The following is a 23,106-nucleotide window of genomic DNA, read 5'->3' as shown; positions in this document are numbered from 1 at the left end:
TGAGAATATTTCACAAATAAATCAACAGTAAAATTTTCCTGCCATTTGAAGGCAAGAATTCTATATCACATCGCTAGCCATAAAAAAAAATGACACACACATGAATCCTATGGTCAGAAAGTCCATATTTTTACAGAATTCAAAATGTAAAGTGCTTAGATAGCAAATTAAAAAATAAATTCTAGATCTTTCCTTGAAGTATTTTTTTCTACATTAGTTTTACTTGCAAACAGCTGAATTGCATAATTATACTTTTATCAAACTCTGCTTCTTAGAGGTGATTAATCATGTCTCGTTTTGTTTTTTAGATTTCCACATATGGATGTTTTTAGCAGAATATATTTAAAGTTTAGAGGTCATAATAGGTAACAGATTTCTTTGTTTTAAAATCAGCAAAAATTTACCATAATTTCACTTCAGCACTTTTATATCAGCAGAATGCTTCTTTATAATAAGAGGTCCCCAAAGAGGTAAGAACATTAAAATAATCCCAATAGGCAGTTTTATTGATTTTCATACAGAGATTCAGGTTGAGGTTAAAACAATACAAATGGACATGAAAATAAAGACATGTTTTTTACATCAACTTAAAACATGAATGTCACTGTTTTGAAAGCTTCAGATGGTTTTTTTGTATCATTGAACAGAAAATTTAGCCTCCAAATACCATCTTTCACTAAGGGCTTAAGCATTAAAATTTTCATGCAGCATGTATAGATTGTAGTACATATATTGATACACAGTTTCTCACTCCTTTAAAATTCAAACTAGCATATAAACAACTTTATTTAAATATTACTGAAAAGACATCAACATTATTTGTGTCATTTAAGTGTCAATATTCCAAAGTAAGCTAAATTAATGAAGACTTAACTGTTTGCACCAGAAAAAAGTAAAAGGCTCCATAAAAATATGGAGCCTGGTGACTAGGGGGACTCTGTCTCACCATAAAATAGGAAGAAAGAATCCATATCACAAATTAAACATTAAGACAATCATCTATTCGTGCCATGTATATGTAAATATGCAAGCTAGGGTATTAATTAGCTGATAATTTAATCACCACAGATACCAACTTATATAATTTTACTCCAATGTATGAAACAAATACATACATGTATTTGTTATGTATGGGTAACTGAATCATAAAGTAGTGTGTTAAACACTGTGCAAATCTATTCACCTAGGAATAGCAACCATAGGAGGCAGTGATGCAAAGAAGTTTAAGAAAAACTGCTTTAGTGTATTATAACTGAGAGAATTCTGTGCTATAATGTGACTTCTGTGTATTTCAACCACACTTTGATGTTCACTTCCTCAAACAAAAAATTCGTGATTGAAAGATTAATAGTAATTTGTTAATTCATCATCAAAGTTTTTCCAGCTCAAATAAACATTAATCATTTTATAATTCTTACCACTCTACATCCCTGCTTGAATCTCCAAAGTAAATTCAAACCTAACTCCTAATCTTTCTCCTTAAATCTTCTTAATCACAACTTCATCCATCTAGATTCTAAGAATAGAGAACCTTGAAGTCATTGTCACAAATTACATCTTGGTAAAGACTTTATATCAAAACACATCCAAAATGGGACTATATCTCACCCTTAACCACTGCTACCACCCTGGTTCAAGTGACCATTGTCTCCTCTTGTCTTAATGAAGGACACTTTTATCTCGCTGCTTCATTCCTTTATTCCTTATAGGTGATCCTCACTTCTCTAAGACCTTTGGTTTTTATTTCCTATACACTTGATTTTTATTTAAGCACTTGAATGCTTAAATCAGAATTTTAAGAACAAAACAAACAGGAACATAATGTCACAGATTCTCTCTGCCTGTAGGACCTCTCACAGTACATTATCTATATGCTTTAGGATGTTTGAAACTTTCGTCTGCAATTGTCAAAACACTTTAACTCCCACCAAAGAAACCATTAGTATTACATGGCAAAAATGCTCAAAGAGGTTTAATGGGTCTAAAGACTTGGACATAGAAGAGATGTCAACTTGGCGAGATGAACTTAGGAGTGTACTGCAAAGAGCTGATCATGGGATGTAGTTAGATTTCATAAAACTGTAAAGGGAAAAGCACGGAAAGCAGTATAAAGCTTCTAGGATACCCTCAGTAGAAGTGAAGATTACAATCCAAACTATGAAAATATCACACAGTTTTGAGTAAAGTGAGGAATGAAATGGGAATGTTAAAACTAGAACTACGAGGAGGAGAAAATGGCAATACGTGGTAGAGTGAAAAGGTCCTAGTGTTGCAGAGAAATGATGAAAGGTTAAGACTAAGTAACATCTGTTCATGCTTTTTTTTTTTTATAACTAGAAAAACTGGTTATTTCCTGGAAGGTGTATTCAAAAAAGAAAAACCACAATTCAGTAAGTTGAGGAAGAAGTGACAGTGAAAATATTGAAACTGCAATTCCAGACTACTTTTTCAAGAAATAGAGTAACAGAAGGGTAGGATAGAAAATATGAGCATTATGAGATCAAGACAAGTTATTTAGGGCTGATGAGGACTTTTGCAGTGTTTGTGATGAAAGACAAACACTTCAGTTATAGGGTTGGAGGAGGGGGTGTTGGAAAAATGAGAATGGAGAAAGGTGAACTATTGATAGAGAGAGGTTGACTAGGAGTTGGCCAACTGTTTGCACCAGAGAAAAGTAAAAGGCTCCACAAAAATATGGAGCCTGCTGACCAAGGGGACTCTGTCTTACCATAAAATAGGAAAAAAGAAGAGCAGAACAAGAAGTGGCTGAATTCAATTTAAATTAGGCACCAAAGAAATCTTAGTTGAGTAAATGAATGAAATCTTTCTTTTTCAAATTTTATTTTTTAATTGAGGTAACATTAGGCTCTCCTTCATTAGGCATCACGCTGTGGGGCACCCACAACCAAATTTCCCATAGTCCACCACCATAGTCCACTGTCATGAATGGAATCTTTCATCAGAATCTAGAATATTTTACATATTCAAGTAAGAGACCTACCAATTTATTGATTTTTTTAAAGATTTATTTTTATTTATTTATTTTTTCATACAAGAACTGGGGTGTAGGCCAGAGGTTTGGTGGGGTGTGTGTGAGAGGATTCACCAGAGACAGAGTGGGGAGCAAAACAGGCAGACTGAAATACACTGCTGAGGAGAGCAGTGGATGAGACAGGAGAGATCTGCTGTGTCATGTGGGTTAGCTCCCTGGCTGGGGGATTGAACTCATGCCATGGCAGTGATAGCATTGAGTCTTAACCCCTATGCCACCAGGGAGGCCCCCAATTTATCTTTTTTTAGTATATGTATATCCTATGCAACATACAGGACATATTTACATTACCAAATCTGGTCATTATTTATTTGAAATTGAGATATAACTGATTTGGGGTTTGTTTTTTTGTTTTTGTTTTCTTTTGTTTTGTTTTGTTTGCCAAATCCAGTGATGGTGCTTCTATTATATAAAGGCTATCATGAGTAAACAATAACATTTAGAAAATAGAAAAGCATCAACAAAAGAAGATAGAAAATGCACTGGCCCCAATCACATGGATGAACTAGAATTTCCAGGAGCAATAAAAAAGACTAAGACAAAACCAATTTAAAAAGAGAAAAAATGTCCACTTAAATATTAATAATGCAGGCAGTGAAAGAAAGTGTCAAAATGAATGGTACTGAGATTAGGATCAGAAAAGGAACTAATCAATTCCTCTGAGCAAAGAAAAACAAAATTTAAATTAAGTCTTGACCAGAAGGACCAGTCCTTGTAGAATTCTCATACTCAAAAAATAAAGTGGCAGGACAGCAAAACAAACAAAAGAACAACAGAGAGAGCAACAAAAGCCAAAGGATAAGGGAATTAAAATGACAAAATTTGGGTCTGTACTTCTTTCTGTACTGGCAGAAACAAGGAGGTTAAGCCAATAGATAGGGAGACACTAAGGGCAACAATGCTTGATTCTGGGACAAATAATGCTTCATTCACTCATCCAAGTCCTTTATTCAAAACTTACTTAATGCTCACCACGTGGACCAGATGGGTCAAAGCAAACTGTGTAAATGAGTAATAGGGGAAAAAAAGGTATTAAGGAAATGAGACCAAGTTGCTGAGGATATTAACTGAGGTCAATCTCATGAAAGGAAATTTCAAATGATTTTTTTCTCATTTTCAACAGAAATACTCTTTTTGTATTAGGGGCTTCGTTTGTAAATCTTAAAAGTAGAATGTATACCAAAGGATTTGTTTCTTTTTTCCGCTCCTTTTTTCCCCCCACCAGCAATCCTTATATTTGCTCTTTACTCTTCTCCACCCCCTCTAACCTCAGAAACCTCTCTTCACTTATTGATGTCCACTAGACTTGTATTTTGTTTCGTCAAATTGTCTGTTATGTAAATGTCCAGTAATAGTCTTTGTCACTCTTACTTGCTTGACTTCACATGATTTGCTCAAGTGCCTTCCATTTTGTCATAAATGGCAATGTTTGGTGTTTCCTATGGCTGAATAGTATTCAATAGTGTGGTTATACTACAACTTTTTGTGATGGTCCTAAATGGCTTATTAGATCAGAATTTCACAAACATTACATATTATTAGTGGTAGCAGCAGAGCTGGAGAGTATTGTGCCTTCTCCAAGCTGCAGAGTAAGAACCACCAAAAGTATGATGAAATTCACTACCCTTTCTAAGCCCATGGCTCTTGCAGGCTGTAGCCGTCAGCCCGCACAGCTCCCGAACTGATGCGGTGATCCACTGGATATCAGGATTTCTTCTGATAGATTTATGGAATGTATCAATGAGGACAATCTCAAAATTTGGAATCTTCACCCAGTATAAACTGAGGTTTCACCACACTGATGTCCAGTTTGCTCCACGGCAGTAGACTGAGAGTTTTGAGCAAACATTATTTGGTGAACACCCTGATAGACATGTCATACGTTGCAACCTTAGAACTGGATGATTGTGACCGCCACAGCACACTTGAATACGACAGAGGAAATAACCTTACTTGGCTGTGTATCCCAGTGTGTGCATTTTATTGGATCAGGTAGGGTAGGGTGGGAGGTTGTGGCTGCTGAAAGTTGGCAGTACAGCCAGCAGAGCACTGAGAAGGTGCATCTCATCAGAATGCTTCTTACTGCACTGCTCCTGGACCTACTGTATGCACCCATCGTGACTGACCTGATGGGTGCTGCAAAAGCAACAGAGCCTTTGACCCCTATACCACATCCTCATGATTCAGTCTTATACCAAAGAATTCATTTTAAATTTTAAAATACTATAGCATTCTCCCCAAAGAAAAAAGTGGGGAACATATGAAAGAGGACGGGTAAAATGAGGACAGTTGTTGAAGCTCAGTGATGTGTACAAAGGGGTTCACAGTACTATCCTCTCTTTCAGGGTATGTTTGAAAATATCCGTAATATTTTCAGAAATTGGAATATGTAATTTTCAAGGACATTTAAGGAGAGAATGGGTTTTTTTTAACTTGACTTTCTTGATGGGAGAAAATCATAAGGATCTATTCACAAGATTAATATGATATTCTCTTCCCATGAAAATAATATTTATTTGTAGAATCATCCTGAAGGTAAATCAAATCAAAACACTTTTGCTTCTAGGTCTGACTGTGAAGCAGAATTTATGAGACTATTGTTCTTAATCCTATAATCAATAGCATCTCCATGTAGATAGAATATGCTTTACTAGGTAATATAGTAAGAAAAAAAAATCAAATTCTACAGTGCTTGAAATATTGAATGGTAAAATATGAGACTTTTAAAAACTATTATGGTAACACTACTAATAAGTTCTCAAGATTGAGTAGTAGTTAACAAACTCACTTAGGTTTTTTTCTCTGCAATGGGTGAATCAGATTTTACAGTAATCTGCAATCCTATTTTATCTACAGGATGCATTTGAGCAGCAGTTGTCTGTAGTTATATGTAACATTGTGAAATATCAAAATTAATTGGTTGATCTGCTTATGATTAAGCTATAAAAGTTGCAGGAAACTGTCACTCCCAATCTAATAACCAAAGCAAGCTGGATAAATTATAAAATTATGGTTTAAAAAATGTCTGCCAGAAAGATGATAATGCAAAGAAACCTAAAACCAAGTTCCACAAAATTTCAAGACCTTCATAGAAAAGGAGGAGACATGGCTGTTTCATGCCTGGCAGAGCAGCAAGTGGGAGATAAATCCAATGAAGATGGAGATGAGGAAAAATAAGCCAATTTTCAATGAATTTTTAACGTTGTATGTTCTGCGAAGCCCTAGCATTAACTGAGCCTGCACCTACCCATAAAACTCTTGGTCTGCCGCATGCAAGGTAGCACATAAAAAGCTGGAGGTTAGAAAGGAGAGCTGCGAGACAACACCCCTTCCCCCCACACCGCTCCAGATACACAGAGTCACCATCAAATGTCAGAAGGCCACTTTCCTAAGGTGAGAGCCAGAAGAGGAGAGCAGAGGGAAACCCTTCTGAGGCATTCAGGCATTTCTAAAAGGGGGAAGGCACCTGACCTGTAAAGACCAGGGCAGAACAGTTAAGAAAGATCTCCCAAGATTCAGAAAGCTGGCACAGAAAACAAGATACAGAGCATTGTGTGCATTTTCTGGGATGATGGAAATGCTCTACATCTTGTTTCGGGTGGTATTTATGTGAGTATCGAGACTTCCCAAGACTCATTCCCAGAACTGTGCATTTCAAGTTATGCCTCAATTTAATTTTAAAAAGGTAATCTAATGTGAAAAGTAAATATTAACTGCTATATTCAATCACCTCCTCAGAAGAGACTGGTCTCTCCCTCAGGGCTAATAAATGGAAGCCAACAGATCTAACTGATCATTGTTTAGATACACTGTAGATAAACTGTGACTAGTCTCAAAGCTTTACAGGGACTTTCGAAGAATTTTGTTTGCAGGTTGAAGGTATAAACCATAGGAGAAATCAACAACAAAACTTGTGAAAGTCAGAAGAAATAAAGACACAATGATCCCAACTATAAATGGAAATGAAAACCTGCCTTTTTATCTCGATATAATTATTATAGGCTTCTAATCTCTATCTAATGCCCTAATGCCCTGTTTTTCCTGTTCTTTCCCCCCGGGAAAACACCCATACCAGTAGGAAGAAGCAAGCTTGTCTCCATGCTAATGAAGCTAAGGAGGAGAGGCCTTCCTTCCTCTCACAGGATGTTTGCAGGGCCCCTTAGAGAGAGTCTCTCTGGTGCCCAGAGGCTGCTTGTCACTTTTACAGCACCTTCTCGCATGATCTAATTATGACTGAACTGAAAAGAAGGAAATTAAGTACTGATGACTGTATGTCCTAGGAAAGGTTCATGACCGAGCAGACTGAGTGGTCTGTCTGAAGCAGTTGATTTCAAATGTCTTCTCTCTACCACTCTCAGTGAAGTAGTGTGGCCTGATGGAAGGATAATAACACCTAAGTAGAATTAGGTACACACATATATAAACACATATATAAACAAACATATAATCTTTCATAGACACACACAAAATAAAAAAATCAGAAAGGAATGAAATATGAGATGCATAGTTTGGACAAAGCCAGAGAACCTTTAATCGTAAGGAAAAAAGTCAAGAGAGCTACAGAATATAAAATCAAGAGAGAAAAAGGGTCAAGTGAGAGTTGTCCAGGAAATATAGAAAACATCTTTGAAAGCGATGTTGTGGGCACTCATTATATAATAACTGCTGAAGTGTTCTGGTCTCCTGAGAGATGGGCACTCTATCAACACAAGGTATTATGGTTTCTGTCTTTAAAACTGAGAGATTGATACTCTTTGGTAAGATTCCATATCCAGTGTAGAGTGAACACAATTGGAAGTCTGAAACAGCACTTTTCCCTTTTTCTCCAACACAAAAGTCTGCTTCCAGTGCGTGACCTTCCATGCAAAATAGCTCATTTTTAAAGCTTAGTTCCAGTCCCTTAAAGATCCTTGGTTACAAGCCATGGGAAAGGATATCATGTGACAGAGGCACGGTCTTTCTAAGTGACAGGGGAAATGTCTTGCTACAATTACCCTGAGCAAAGAACACAGCACCATTTGGTAGTCAGAAGAATTCTTAATCATACTAGAAACAGAGAGAGAGGATACCAAGCTCTTGTTTTTCAACTTCTCTTACATTCCCTTGTGAAACTATTTCAAGGTGACAATTAAAGAGATATAACAATTAAATTACTAAGGCAGCTCAAAAAGCATATTGTAGAAGTAAATACTGATTTCAGCTTTTTTAAAAAAAAAGGAAAGGGAGAAAACTGACTTGAGCAAGGAGAGTGTTTTTTCTATTTCCCTATCACCGATTATTAACCATGTACTCACACTAGGATGGCTGAGTAACAGGAGACATCATACTATGAATATTATAATTAGAGTGTACAAAATGAGTATACAGAAATATTAAGTCACTTACCATGTCAGTAGAAGAAATACTGGGCAAATCCTCTGATGCCAAGGTGGTAACATTAGATATTGAGATATTAACTGTAAGAAAAAGAAATTTTTTACAGTAAAAATAACCCTAAGTGTACCACTAGAAATCTATAAAAAGTCAGGAAAGACATTGTTTTTAATCTCCAATAAAACATAAGCACAGAATGAGTTTTTCTTTATTATAATTTTGTTCACCTTTCACCTAGATAACCAAAAACTCGGGCACATCTGTTGTACTCTAATCTGATAAGACACAATGAATGGCATATATTTAAGAGGATGGCATTAAAATGTATTAGTTTCACATTTCAACAAAACTTCTATGTTTTGAAAAGGCATTCTATATACTTGCCTACTGGGAAAAAATGGTTGTTAAAAAGTGAGCTGATGACTAGCTTCACATACAGTCAAATCTCACAAATAAGAGCTTTACTAATTAACTGATGTGGAATTTTGGAAATTTGGACTGCATATGAGAAAGTATAACTTTGCAAAATGTTAAAAACAAAAAAAGCACTAAATAAATAATAAATTTTATGAGATGAATACTTAATCCAATTAAAATTATTTTCATACAATTTGGCATCATTGTAGGTTTATTTGGATGTCACTTGCAAAAGACTAACTTACTACACCAACGCTCCTCTTGGAAATATTGCATAGTTTTTTTTTTCTATTTATGAGTCTAAAATTGAAACATAGTATTTAAAAAGTATTCAATAATTTAAACATTTTTCCTTATCAAATAACCCTTATACTATTATGTACATAAGATTTATATATTACAGAATAAATTGATACCCAGAGAATATCCCTAATTTGTGGAAATACTGTAACTTTGTCTTTAGAGATAACGTGTTCCTTTAACATCCAAATTACTAATTATTGTTTGTTCTCTGTGTCCCCAAACCCCAACCCTAAGCTTTTAGCCTGTGTTTTTTTTTTTAGTTTGCTATGTTTAAAGGGTCCCAACTATATAAACTTTTAAAAAGAAACAAACAGGTTTATTTGACTATTGAAATTGAGAACATAAGAACCATGAGAGAAAAAGAGAGATTCTTGTCCCCAGGTTTTCCCCAGTATCTGCCCAGTTCTGGCATTTAACTAACAGGCTCTCAAATGTGTCTATTTTCAACCTTAAAATAGAAGGAAATCCTGCCATTTTTGACAACATGGATGAACTTGGATGGCATTATACCCTATGGAATAAGCCAGACCAAAAAATACAAACACTGTATGGTATCACTTATGTGTGGAAACTTTAAAAAAAGAAAGAAAAAAAAAATTAGAGCACATAGGAAGAGCAGGATGGCAGTTACCAGGCAGTGGTAGTGGGGGGGGTGTAAAAGGTATGAAGTAGTAGAAGTTAAAAACTCTGTTATAAGAGGAATGAGGTCTGAGAAGCTAATGTAAAACATAGGGACTACAGTTGATAATTCTATATTTACTTAAAGGTTTCTCATCAAAAATAAATAAGGTAATAGAAAATATAAATTAACTTGATGATAGGAATCATTTTACAATGTACATATAAATCAAATCATCACATTGTACACATTAAGTATATTACAATATTATTTGTTGATTATATACTATAAATTTGAAAAAAATTAGGAATAAATTTTTATACCTAAAATTTTTATTCCTATATAGGAATAAAGGAAATTAAGAAAGGGGATATTTAATAGCTACAAATGAATGAGAGCAAATAAAGACAATAGATAAGAAATAAGGAAAATGGAAGGGGAAAAATATTTAGCTTGAGTCCCAGTTTTGGATCCTATTTGAAATAGGATCTTTGAAAGCTTTGGAATTGTTAAACTTTTAACCTATAGGTTAGCTGTGGTCAAGGCTCCCTTGTTTCATCAGTAGAACAAGCAAATGTGCTTGTTTCATTACAGGTCACAGGGGAAAAAATAAACTAAGAGACTAAAGAATGCTTGACCCAAAAAACATAGCCAAACATGAATCTACTCTCAAAAGAAAAATGTTTTAAAATTATTATTGACCAAAACTAGAATTTTACTATTTTATTCTTAAAAGCTTAAAAGTACATTTTCTTTTTTGTTTAAAGTACAGTTTCTTAAGTTATCAATTTGTTCAATTACAGGTATGGACAGATGAGTAAAAACCCGTTTGTTAACCTGTTTTATGTGGGTGGGACTCTGAAGCATGATATACCAGGGTTTCTTGGCTCAGAATATAGAGTCAATCAGAAGCAGAAATGATACCAAATCATTGATTAGCATTCCAATCATCAAATCATCATCACTCTACTCTAATCATCAAAATCAGCATGATTCACGTGGCCACAGAATTCAAGGTGGAGTAGTGTTCACCAACATTAGATAATATGAATCTGAACAGGAGCTGAAATGTCTGACCTTTCCTAGCACTTTTAAGGAAAACATTTGTGAAATCACAAGCATTATTTAGATGGTGTCAAGACAAGTTGCTCTTCCTGGGCTAGATTCTTCAATGCAATTTTATGCACATCCTGTCACAAGAGAGTGAAGCTATTACTGCAACCCACTTTTCTGCATAAAAGCAAGGAGAAGTGAGGGGGAAAGATATTGAAGGCTTCTTCTTTTTGAAATGAATGACAGATAATAAAGACCACAGTGAGCTAAAATAGGATTCCAATCTGAACTTTCAGTAACTGCTCTCAAGTTTTGGATACACGTCAATTCTGCTCATCTAAATTCCTTTTATCGTTTCAGTTTTCTTCTGAGACAAGCTATTAAGGCATATTGGCTTCCCAAATCCCAAAAGACCATTATCAAAAGGACAGCAAAAAATATAAGCTTTTCCTAATTATTTTAATAGGTAGCTACTTCAAGAGAAAGTCTGCAAAATAAAGATATAAACAAGCACTTACATAAATACATATTGGCAGAATATGATAGAGTAAAAGATTGAAAGTAAAGCAAAAGATTTAAGGTAAAATCTTTAAGCTTACAGAAAGGAAAATGACCAATTGCAATTGGGAGTGTAGTCTACAAGAGTCATTGGTCACCATTTGGATCCAGATACACAGGAGACAAATATTTTGGCAACCAACTGCAGAAGGACTGGTGTATATAGAATTTGCAATATCCTTAATTAAGATTCTGGAAAGGTCAAATGGAAAAACCAAAACACACTGCACTATGTCTTCACTATTTGCTCAATACCAATGCTTATAAGCAAAGAAACTCTGCCTGAGGAATCTGGTTAACTTAGAATTAGCTAATTGGAACTGGGACAGTCTGTTTCTCATACTTGGTTTCAGGGAGTTTCCACAGGTTGATCGTTTTATGTTACTTGGATTTTCACTTCATGATCCTCCTTCCCGGGTATCAAATTCTAGCTGACCCTCTGGAATGGGGAACAAACGTTGTCAGTAAAAGATATTTTAAAAAGTGTCGGTGAGTTTTCCATCTAAAGTTGGCCTTTCTTTATATTTAATGAGAGATTTAGAGAAAGAACAGGCTGCAGGAGCTGAGTGGAGTCAATGTTAGTATACCTCCTGCATACAGAATATCATTTGCATTGCTTCAAGTTGTCCCTATTTATCCTCTAGTGACCTGGCACCAAGAACTACCCCATGACTTTGCTGCTTTACGCATCAGTGGAGATCAGGAACTGTACCATCAGGAATATGCGCAAAAGCGCACTTGAGGCCACAAGGTCAAGTGCAAGCAACAACTGGCCATGAGACAGATCTGTCTGCTTTAATGTACCACCACATCATAAGAGAGAGAAAGGAGAACTGGGAAAATTCTAGTTGGAATTCTGGCACCTCCTCCAAGAGCACAGTGTCCCCAAGCTCCTTCCACACAGAACTTTGAAGATATTACCTCACTCCTCTCAAACCCAGGTCCCTATTTATGAAATTGTATTTGAAACCACCTACCTCATCAAGCTACCAGGTGGATTAAATAAAACAATGTAGGGAAAATTGATAGAACAGTGTCCAGTACCAGTTAAGATCTAAGTAAATCAGATCTGAATCTAATGAGGTTATTACTAACTTTATGACCTGGAAAAAGATGAACTTCAACCCTGGGAAGAATGTCAGCTATCTCACAAGGTTTTATGTGGTTATTAAATACAAATGTTAGATGTGTGCATATGTTATATATTATAATTAACATATATAACATATATGAAAATATAGTTTATTAAAATCCCCTAATAAAATATCCAGCAATGGGGCCTCCTCAGTGGTGCAGCGGGTTGAGTGCTGTGCTGTGAAGCTGTCCGTAGCCTCTTCAGCACGGGTTCGAATCCTGGCCAGCCAGGGAGAAACCCACATGGCAACGCAGGCCTCTCCTGCCTCACCCACTGCTCCCTGCTCTGTCTCTGTTGAATTCTCTTACCCTCCCGCGCACCTCTGACTGTACCTCAGTTCTTGTATAAATAAATGAATCTTTTAAAAAAATTAAAAAAAAAAAAATAAAATATCTGTCAACATGAATGGTGCTCACTCAATGTTAACCAAGTCTGAATATCCTCAATATAGCTTCTTAGAGCTAAAATAATATGGAATTGACTTTAAATAAGAAAAAAAATTAAGATTATTCTCTATGATAATGAAACTTAAATGTAATATTTCATTCTGTTTAAGCAATATTTTGAGGAAATTTAAAACAGATACAGAATAAAACTAAATAAGCCTCGGCCTCCCCGGTGGCGCAGCGGTTGAGCGCTGGGTTGCGAAGCTGCCCACAGCCTCTGCAATGCTGGTTCGATCCCCGGCTGCTCCCCGGCCACCAGAGGAGGGTCCCACATGGCGCGCAGACCTCTCCTGCCGCCCACTGCTCCCCTCAGCAGTGTACTTTGGTCCTTCTGCCTGCTCTGCTCCCCGCTCTGGCTCTGGTGAATTCTCTCACCCTCCCGCGCTTCTGACTGTACCCAGTGCTTATATAAATAAATAAATAAATAAATAAATAAATAAATCTTTAAAAAAAAAAAAAAAAAAAAAAAAACTAAATAAGCCTCTTGCCTGCATGGTTATATCAGATTTAGTAAATGATTCTGGGTTACACAAACTCAGTCGCACCTATTGATAAAGTCAAATATTTATGGCTTAAATTTCCATGTCAATCAAAGTGCAAAAATGATTTTTATTTTTTTTTTTAAATATTAAATTTTATTTTTATATTCCCCCATACAATTGCAAACGCCCCATTCTGACCCCAATCCTTCCCCTCCCGCCCCCCACCCCCAAAAAGTGTCTCTGGTTCATAGTTTTTTGTTGATTTTGATTTTCACTTTCTTATATTCATTTTCCTGGTCCCTTATTTAAGTTTTCTAGATTCCTGCTATGAGTGAGACCATCCGGTATTTTTCTTTTTCTTTTGGCTTATTTCGCTGAGCATGATCCCTTCCAGTGCCATCCATGTTGCTGCAAATTGCATGTGTTTATCTTTTTTGAATGCTGAGTAATATTCCATGGTATATATGTACCACATCTTCTTGATCCAGTCATCTATTTTTGGGCATTTGGGTTGTTTCCAAAGCTTAGCTATTGTAAACAGTGCTGCTATAAACATAGGAGTGCAGGTGCTCTTTGGAATTGATGTTTCTGTGTCCTTTGGGTAAATACCTAGGAGTGGAATTGCTGGATCATATGGAAGCTCTATGTTTAGTAGGTCCAGAAATCTCCACACAGCTCTCCATAGTGGTTGGACCAGTTTGCACTCCCACCAACAGTGCACAAGAGTTCCTTTTTCTCCACATCCTCGCCAACATTTGTTGTTGCTAGTTTTTTTAATATGTGCCATTCTCACTGGTGTGAGATGGTATCTCATGGTAGTTTTGATTTGCATTTCCCTGATTACAAGTGATGTTGAACATTTTTTCATATGTCTGTTGGCCATTTGCATTTCCTCTTCAGAGAAGTTTCTTTTTAGCTCTTCTGCCCATTTTTTGACTGGATTATTTTCTTTGTTGTTGCTGAGTCTCATCAGCTCTTTGCAGATTTTTGTGATCAGTCCTTTATCATTAGTGTTGGGTGCAAAAATGTTCTCCCAGTTGGTGGGGTTTCTCTTTGTTTTTGTTATTGTCTCTTTTGCTGTGCAGAAGCTCTTTAATTTGATGTAGTCCCAGCTGTTTATCTTTCTCTTCACTATCACTGCTTTGGGTGATGTGTCTGTAAATATGTCTTTGATGTGCAAATCCCGTAGTGTTTCGCCTATATTTCCTTCTATGTATTTTATGGTTTCAGGTCTTATGTCTAGTTCTTTAATCCATTTTGAGTTGATTTTTGTGTATGGTGTGAGGTAGTGGTCAAGCTTCATTCTTTTGCATGTAGCGACCCAGTTTTCCCAGCACCATTTATTGAACAAACTTTCTTTGCTCCAATGCATAGTCTTTGCTCCTTTGTCAAAGATTAGTTGACCATAAATCTGTGGGTTTATTTCTGGATTTTCTATTCGATTCCATTGGTCTGTATGTCTGTTCTTGTTCCAATACCATGCAGTTTTGATGATTATGGCTTTGTAGTAGAGTTTGAAGTCTGGGAGTGTGATGCCTCCATTTCCTTCTTTTTTTTTCAGTAGAGCTTTGGCTATTCGGGGTTTTTGGTGATTCCATATGAATTTCATCAATAATTGTTCTATTTCTTTGAAGAATGCCATTGAGATTTTGATTGGAATAGCATTGAATCTGTATATTGCTTTTGGTAGGATGGCCATTTTAATAATGTTTATTCTTCCAATCCATGAGCAGGGGATGTCTTTCCATTTCTTTGTGTCTTCTTCTATTTCTTTTAACAGTGTTTTATAGTTTTCTTTGTATAGGTCCTTTACCTCTTTTGTTAGATTTATTCCCAAATATTTGATTTTTTTTGTTTCGATAATAAAAGGGGTGGTTTTTTTGATTTCTTCTTCTTCAGATTTATTGTTTGTGTATAGGAAGGCTACTGACTTTTGCGTGTTGATTTTGTATCCTGCCACTTTACTGAATTGATTGATGAGTTGAATTAGTTTTTCTGTGGAGATTTTGGGGTTCTCTATGTATATTATCATATCATCTGCAAATAGTGATAGTTTGACTTCTTCTTTTCCTATTTGGATTCCTTGGATGTCTTTCTCTTGTCTTATTGCTCTGGCTAGGACTTCCAGTATTATATTGAAAAGCAGTGGTGAGAGTGGACATCCTTGTCTTTTCCAGATCTTAATGGAATTGCTTTCAGCTTTTCACCATTGAGAATGATACTGGATGTTGGCTTGTCATAGATGGCCTTTATGATGTTGAGGTATGTTCCTTGTATCCCAAGAATTTCAAGGGCTTTTATCATGAATGGGTGTTGCACTTTGTCGAAAGCTTTCTCAGCATCTATTGATATTATCATATGGTTTTTATATTTCTTTTTGTTGATGTGTTGGATAACGTTGATTGATTTTCGGATGTTAAACCATCCTTGTGCCCCTGGAATGAATCCAACTTGGTCGTGGTGAATTATCTTATGGATACATTGTTGGATTCTGATAGCTAAAATTTTATTGAGGATTTTTGCATCAGTGTTCATTAGGGAGATTGGCCTATAGTTTTCCTTTTTTGTGTTGTCCTTATTCGGTTTTGGTATTAGTGTAATATTGGCTTCATAGAACGTGTTTGGTATTGTCCCTTCCTTCTCAATTTTTTGGAAGAGTTTGTGAAGGATAGGCACTAATTCGTCTCTGAATGTTTGGTAGAATTCATTTGTAAATCCATCAGGTCCTGGGCTTTTGTTTTTGGGGAGGTTTTTAATTACCATTTCAATTTCGCTGCTTGTAATTGGTCTGTTTAGGTGTTCTATTTCTTCTTTATCTAGCTTTGGTGATTGTAGAGTTGTAGGAATTTGTCCATCTCCTCTAGATTGTTGAACTTGTTTCCATATAACTGTTCATAGTAGTTACTGATTATTCTTTTGATTTCTGCTGTGTCCGTTGTGATTTCTCCTCTTTCATTTATGATTCTGTGTATTTGTGCTTTCTCCCTTTTTTCCTTTGTGAGCCTGGCTAGGGGTTTGTCTATTTTATTTATTTTTTCAAAGAACCAGCTCTTGGTTTCATTGATCTTTTGGATTGTTTTTTTAGTTTCAATTTCATTTATTTCTGCTTTGGTTTTTATTATTTCTTTTCTTCTACTGGTTCTGGGTTTTTTTGTTGTTCTTTTCTAGATCTTTGAGCTTCGAGATTAGGTTGTTTCTTTGAGTTCTTTCTTGTTTTTTGATGTGAGCTTCTATTGCTATATATTTTCCTCTTATTACTGCTTTTGCTGCATCCCATACATTTAGGATATTGGTGTCCTCCTTGTCATTCAATTCAAAGAATTTTTTAATTTCTTCTTTGATCTCCTCGTTAGTCCAGTGGTCTTCCAGTAGTGTGGCTTTTAATCTCCATGAGGTAGGATAGTTCCTTGCCTTCTTTTTATGATTTATTTCTAGTTTGATGCCTTCGTGGTCAGAAAAGATGGTTGGTATGATTTCAATCTTGGTGTATCTGTTGATGTTTGTCTTGTGCCCCAGTATGTGATCGATCCTGGAGAATGATCCGTGTGCGCTTGAGAAAAATGTGTACTCCGTTTTTTTTGGGTTTAGTGTTCTATAGATGTCTGTTAAGCCCAAATGCTCTAGGTCCTTATTTAGAGCTTTAGTTTCTTTACTTATTTTTTGTCTTGTTGATCTATCCATTGTTGATAGTGGTGTGTTGAAGTCTCCCACTACATATGTGTTTTCTCTGATGTCTGTTTTCAGAGAGGACAACAGTTGTCTGATATATTTTGGTGCTCTTTCGTTTGGTGAGTATATGTTAATGAGTGTTATTTCTTCTTGAAGTATTGTCCCCTTAATCATAATGTAGTGACCATTGGGGTCTCTTTTTATTTTTTTGAGTTTGAAGTCTGTTTTATCTGATATAAGTATAGCTGTTCCTGCTTTCTTTTTTGGCCCATTTGCTTGTAGGATTGTTTTCCATCCTTTGACTTTGAGCCTATTTTTATCTTTTGTAGCTAAATGTGTTTCCTGGAGACAGCAAAAGGTTGGGTTTTGTTTCTTAATCCAGGCTGCAACTCTGTGTCTTTTTATTGAAGAGTTTAGTCCATTTACATTTAGAGTTAATATTGATATGTTAGCATCTGTATTTGCCATTATGTTTGTCTTTCCTTTGATTTTATTTATTTATTCTTTTAATAACTTTTTTTTTTTTTTGGTCTTCTTTCGTTGTTATTCGTCCCTCTGAGGTTCTGGCTTTAGGATTCCTTGTAGTATTTTTTGGAGTGGGGGTTTAGTCGCAATGAAATTCCGGAGTTTCTCTTTGTCTGGGAAGGTCCATATTCTTTCTTCATGGAGGAAAGAGAGCTTTGCGGGATAGAGTATTCTTGGTTGGCATCTGTTTTCTTGGAGTCTGTTGACTATGTCCCTCCACTCTCTCCTTGCCCGTAGTGTTTCTTCAGAGAAGTCTGATGTCAGCCTGATTGGTTTTCCTTTGAATGTTATCTGTTTCTTCCCTCTTGTCAGCTTCATTATTTTTTCCTTGTCCTGGATTCTTGGGAGCTTTACTATTATGTGTCTTGCTGTGTTTTTCCTTTCGTCGTGGAAGTTTGGTGTTCTTCTTGCTTCTTGTATATCAATTTTCAGCTCCTTCTTCTCATTTGGGAAGTTCTCTTCAATTATATCCATGAATATTTTCTCTGTTCCTACATCTCTCTCCTCTCCTTCTGGAATTCCTATAACTCTTATATTTCCTTTCCTCATGGAGTCAGATAGTTCCCGAAGTCTTTCTTCATTCTTTTTCCTTCGTACTTCTCTTTCCTTTTCTGTTTTGGTTCTTTTTATTTCTGTGTCTTCAAGATTACTTATTCGTTCTTCCATTTCATCTATTCTGCTTTCATTGCTTTTCCCAGAGTTCTTTAGTTCCTCCATTAATTCTTTGATCTCCTGCATTTCTCTTACTTCCCTCTTTAGGGACTCAATTTCCTTCTTCTGATCTATCACTTTTTTAATCATGGCAATTTTAAATTCTCTTTCTGAAAGGCTCAGAAGTTCTTCCAAGTTGCTGTCGTTGCAATCTGGGGAGTGGTTTTCTTTTTGTGGTGTGCTTCTTTCCTGAGGAGTTGTTAGGTTGCGTGTGGTTCTTCTACTCCCTACTGTCTGTTTTCTAATTTGTCGTATGCGTTGGGACACTGTGTTGCTCGGACTGACTGACATCTTGGGTGAACTTCTCCGCTCCCCTCTGGCTCTTCCAGGAGCCATCTCTGTCTTCTGGGGGAGCTTTCTGCTGGTTTTAGGCAGTTTTTACTGAAGAAATGTCCCTGTTCTCAAATGGCGAAGCGGGATGCAGTCCCTGCGCCTCCGGTTTCAGGCACCCTCTTCTGCGCACCCGGTCTGCCCCGGACGTGGGTGCCTGCTCCCTCTGTGGGCTCAGACTGCTGGTCGGAAGGGGCCTGGCGTGGAATAACTTCCCGGCTGGCCACTGGGTCCTCCAGAAACCTTCTGCCCTTTTCAAGCAGTCTTAAGAAATGTCCTGTTTTGGGCCTCCCCGGTGGCGCAGCGGTTGAGCGCTGGGTTGTGAAGCTGCGCGCGGCCTCTGCGGTGCGGTGCCGGTTCGATCCCCGGCTGCTCCCCGCCACCGGAGGAGGGTCCCACATGGCGCGCAGACCTCTCCTGCCGCCCGCTGCTCCCCTCAGCAGTGTCCTTCGGTCCTTCTGCCTGCTCTGCTCCCCGCTCTGGCTCTGGTGAATTCTCTCACCCTCCCGCGCTTCTGACTGTACCCAGTGCATGTATAAACAAAACAAACAAACAAACCAGCAAACAAATAAATAAAGCATGCCTCTATAAAAAAAAAAAAAAAAAAAAAAAGAAATGTCCTGTTTTATAGGGTGTTAGTGACTTTTTTTTTCCTGGTCGCTAGGTGGCGCCAGAGATCTCTCCTATTGTCCTTGGGGGGCTGTTTTTCGCCTCCCCCCACCCCGTGGGACAGAGAACAGAGCGGGAATGGTAGGGTACACCTCAACAGCTTTGGGGTGCTGTGTCTGCCTTGTGCCCCACCTTCGTGGAGAAACCACGCCCCGAATTTTCGTGCCCCGGGTCTCAGTTCAAAGCCCTCAGTTCCAGGACGCGGGCTGTAGCCCAGTTCAGTGGCGCGGGAATGGCGCCTTTTGCACAGCTCCCGTGCCTGGGCGCCTGGTTCCTGCTCACTCAGGGAGGGACCTTCACCTCAGTGAGGACCTCCGTGCGTCTCCCAGCAAGCCTAGGTCGTAGGCGCGGGGACCTGGGCAGCAGCGATCCAGGTCTGCACTTGCTTTTCAAGCTCCCCGAGCGCGCTGCGTTTCCGCGCCAGCTTACCGGCAGCCAGGGCTGTGTGCGGGTCTCACGGGGTCTTTGTTCTTCTCTAATGGCGCCAGGAGCCGTTCGCTCACCGCCGCAGCGGATCCTGCAGGGTTCGCCTCAGCTCCCGTTCACGGGGTGTGGTGGCTGCAATAGTTCCTTTCCACTCACAGTCCCGCTTGCTGAGTCGTTTCTTCTTGATGGCCGTTTTGGTTTGTTGTTTCCTCCTCTCTGCCGGTCGGAGAGTGCCGCCTCTGTGGGCGGGGGAGGGGAGCAGGGTTCTGCGCTTCCCTCCCTTCTAGTCCTCTTTTATGGCCACTTTCTTCTTCGGGCAGTTCGCTGGCGTCACCCGTTTATCTTCCGTGTCCCACTTCTCACTGGGACCTGCCGCTTTTCCTCCCTATTAACTTTTTTTAATGGGAGATCTTACTCGCAGAGTCTCCTCGCCGCCATGTTGCTCCGCCCCCTTTCCAAAAATGATTTTTAAAAGGATGACAAAACTTTGTAAGAAGTACTCTTAGGGAAATAACTAGATGTTATCTCAGCCTTAAGTCTTAAACAAAATTAATGGGCAGTTTTTCTTCATTTTGTTATTATCCTTTTGGTTTTCTTTAGCATTCTTATCCTTTTAGTTTTACCAAGCCTGGTGTTTGAGATTTCGGTGTAATTTGACAAGTTCAAGTTATGACAGACATTCTTCAACATATGACATTCTTTTCATATGTTACCTATGACATTGCACTGGGGGTTAAAGAGCTGGGCTGTTATCAGATATTAAGCTAGATATATTTAGTAATCATTTTTAAAAAAACTTCTGTACCCACACATGATTATATTTATTATGTGTATAGTTATTTTCTGGGATAATTTTTCTAAATCTGTGTGTTATACAAACTCCAAGCTAGAGAATTACCTAAATCTGGTGATTATCCAAATTCATTGTTTCCCCTTTACTGATTCCAGAAAGTGTTATACAAAAAATGCTAAAGTACAGGTTAGGACAGTAAAACAGTGAGTCTTTCAAGTACCGACAGTTTTCTCAAGAGACCTAATTACCATGAATGAAAGACTACCAGCTGTACTAGTGCCCTCATAAATGCAAGCCTGAGTTTTACAACACTAGAAGGCTGTACTTTCTTTTTAACCATTAGTCCAAATTTGAACCTACTGTATAGTCTACAGAGGGACAAACATAACAAAAACAGAATAGCACAGAATATGATGCAGGTCATGTAAGATAAATTAGGATTATCTTTGATTTCCTAATGTTCCTTTAGTGGTATTTCTATTTAGAAAACAAATATTAACTATAATCTGGGAACACAGGAGACATGACCCAGCAGTTATTTTTACTTGTTACAACATATTATCACATATATTTATAAAGATAATAGAAAAACTATATATAGAGAAATGTTAATGAAATGTTACTCCTATAACAACCATTTTAGAGCATTTGGAAGACTACTCAGAATGTGAATAAAACAAAGGTGTGGAACTGGAAACCATGATTAATTCCAGTCACATGATTTGGTCTTATAGTTTAACACTAGGTAAAAAGGCCATCTCTTACTTAGGGATATTATAGACAATGATGTACTCAGTGCCTGAGAAAGCCTTTGTTTCTCTTAATTATTCATCCATTATTAAGTATGTTCTCCCTGGAACAGCCAACAAGTGAATTAATAAAATATATCCCTTAATATTAATATTAATAAAATATATCTATTAACCAAAAAATATAGTGTTATCCCCTAAGGCAAGTTTTTTTTTTTTTGGCTTTTCTAACTTGCTTATCATTTTTCACAAGGATTCTTTCCCCTCTAGATACAAAACCAACAATTTGGTCAGAAAATTTATTTTCTGAAATATTTTGGAAAATATTTACATGCCTTTGAGTGCGTAATAACTACAATCTTCTTGACACATTAGGAAAATGAATACAGGTGCTAGAGTCAAAACAATCTATTTCTAAAGCCTGTGTCAAATGAAAATTTGACTTCATTCATTCAAAATGAATACTTTACCAAATAACACATTACAAAAAGCATATTGTGTGTGTTTGTGGGTATATTCTACTTCATTGCAAGTAACACAATTCCTTAAATGCAATGAAATATACTCTCAGGATATATATATGAGTGTGTGTGTGTGTGTGTGTGTGTGTGTGTATACTCTCAGTATGTGAATGTGTGTGTATACTCTCAGTATGTATGTGCATATTCATATATGTATGCATATTTTATATATTATATATATATAATATATTATATATATAAAGAGAGCGAGCACACACAAAAGGGAAAGCAACATGGACAGGAAAAGAAGAAAAGGAAACGGGATATTCCATGTTCTGTTCGCTATTTACAAAAGCCTTCTATTTATGCTTTTTGAATGAATTAGACTCCTCCTAGAAGAACTGAACATCTCACTTCAAGGACTTTAATGACTTCTTCTACAAGCTATATAGATTATATAACATTTTGGTAGCATTGAGACTCAGTGTAATTAGATAATTAAATTATCTAACTATGATGTACTGAACTCCTTAACATTTTTTTCTGTAAATATGGCTTCAATGTTTTATATTTTATCTATGATAACATATTAGTTGTAATTTTTGTAGACTTCCAGTAAAATATTATTTAGTATCTTTTTTTAGCAAAACTTCAGAAAAATTAAACATCTGAATCAATTTAAAAGAATACAACTGAAAGTTAATCTGGCTGGAGAATATTTTATGGGACAATGAAAAACGAGAAAAAGAACAAATTTCTGCTCCATGACTTCTAGGTGCTAAGGGTTAAGTACATACTACACTACCAGGTAAAATTTATGAAACAAAGAAATTAAGTAATTAGCCAAGTCCAGGTCCCAATGCTAGTTAAAGTTGAAATTCAAACTCAGCTTCCTTTACTTCAAAGTCCACGTTGTGTACATTTTATCACACTAGCAATTTTCTAAAGCAAAAAGTTGGAGATGCAATTTGATACTGTGAACTGTCTTTCAACTGGATATTTTATAGTTTTCAGTTTTTACTTCTAGCTTTTGAACTGAATCATTTGATTTCTTATACACCTCTGCTTTGTAACTATCAAGAGACACAGTGGGTAATATCATATTCTGCATTAATTAGTAGCTGTTCCACTTTTGATAAAAGGAAATTTTAGCACAAAAAATACATGTGTCCACCTGACAGATAGGTCAAACTTCAGGGCTAATTTTCCTTCTAGCCCTTGCAACTGAACTTTCTTATTTCTTCAGTAAATGGGAACTTAGGTATATGATCTAGGTTACTAAGTAATAGGTACAGGTGAAATAAGGGCATTAATGGTGCATTAAGACAAAGAAAC

At 36.9% G+C, this 23,106-nt stretch overlaps 1 protein-coding gene across 2 annotated transcripts in view; it reads right to left on the bottom strand.

Annotated features, from left to right (window-relative positions):
* Positions 1-23,106, bottom strand: part of SLC4A4 (solute carrier family 4 member 4) — a 347,176-nt gene that overhangs the window by 53,089 nt on the left and 270,981 nt on the right. For both annotated transcript variants that reach the window (XM_037530399.2, XM_054688304.1), the window contains exon 15: positions 8,438-8,508. In XM_037530399.2, coding sequence (XP_037386296.1) covers positions 8,438-8,508 — 71 coding nt within the window. The remainder of the gene's footprint in view (positions 1-8,437; positions 8,509-23,106) is intronic.

This window comes from Talpa occidentalis, unplaced genomic scaffold, assembly GCF_014898055.3.
Source record: "Talpa occidentalis isolate TD23 unplaced genomic scaffold, MPIMG_talOcc4v2.1 talOcc4.6, whole genome shotgun sequence".
Taxonomy (NCBI): Eukaryota; Metazoa; Chordata; class Mammalia; order Eulipotyphla; family Talpidae; genus Talpa; species Talpa occidentalis.
The sequence above is the reverse complement of the archived record's forward strand: the minus strand, read 5'-3'. Positions and strand labels throughout refer to the sequence as shown.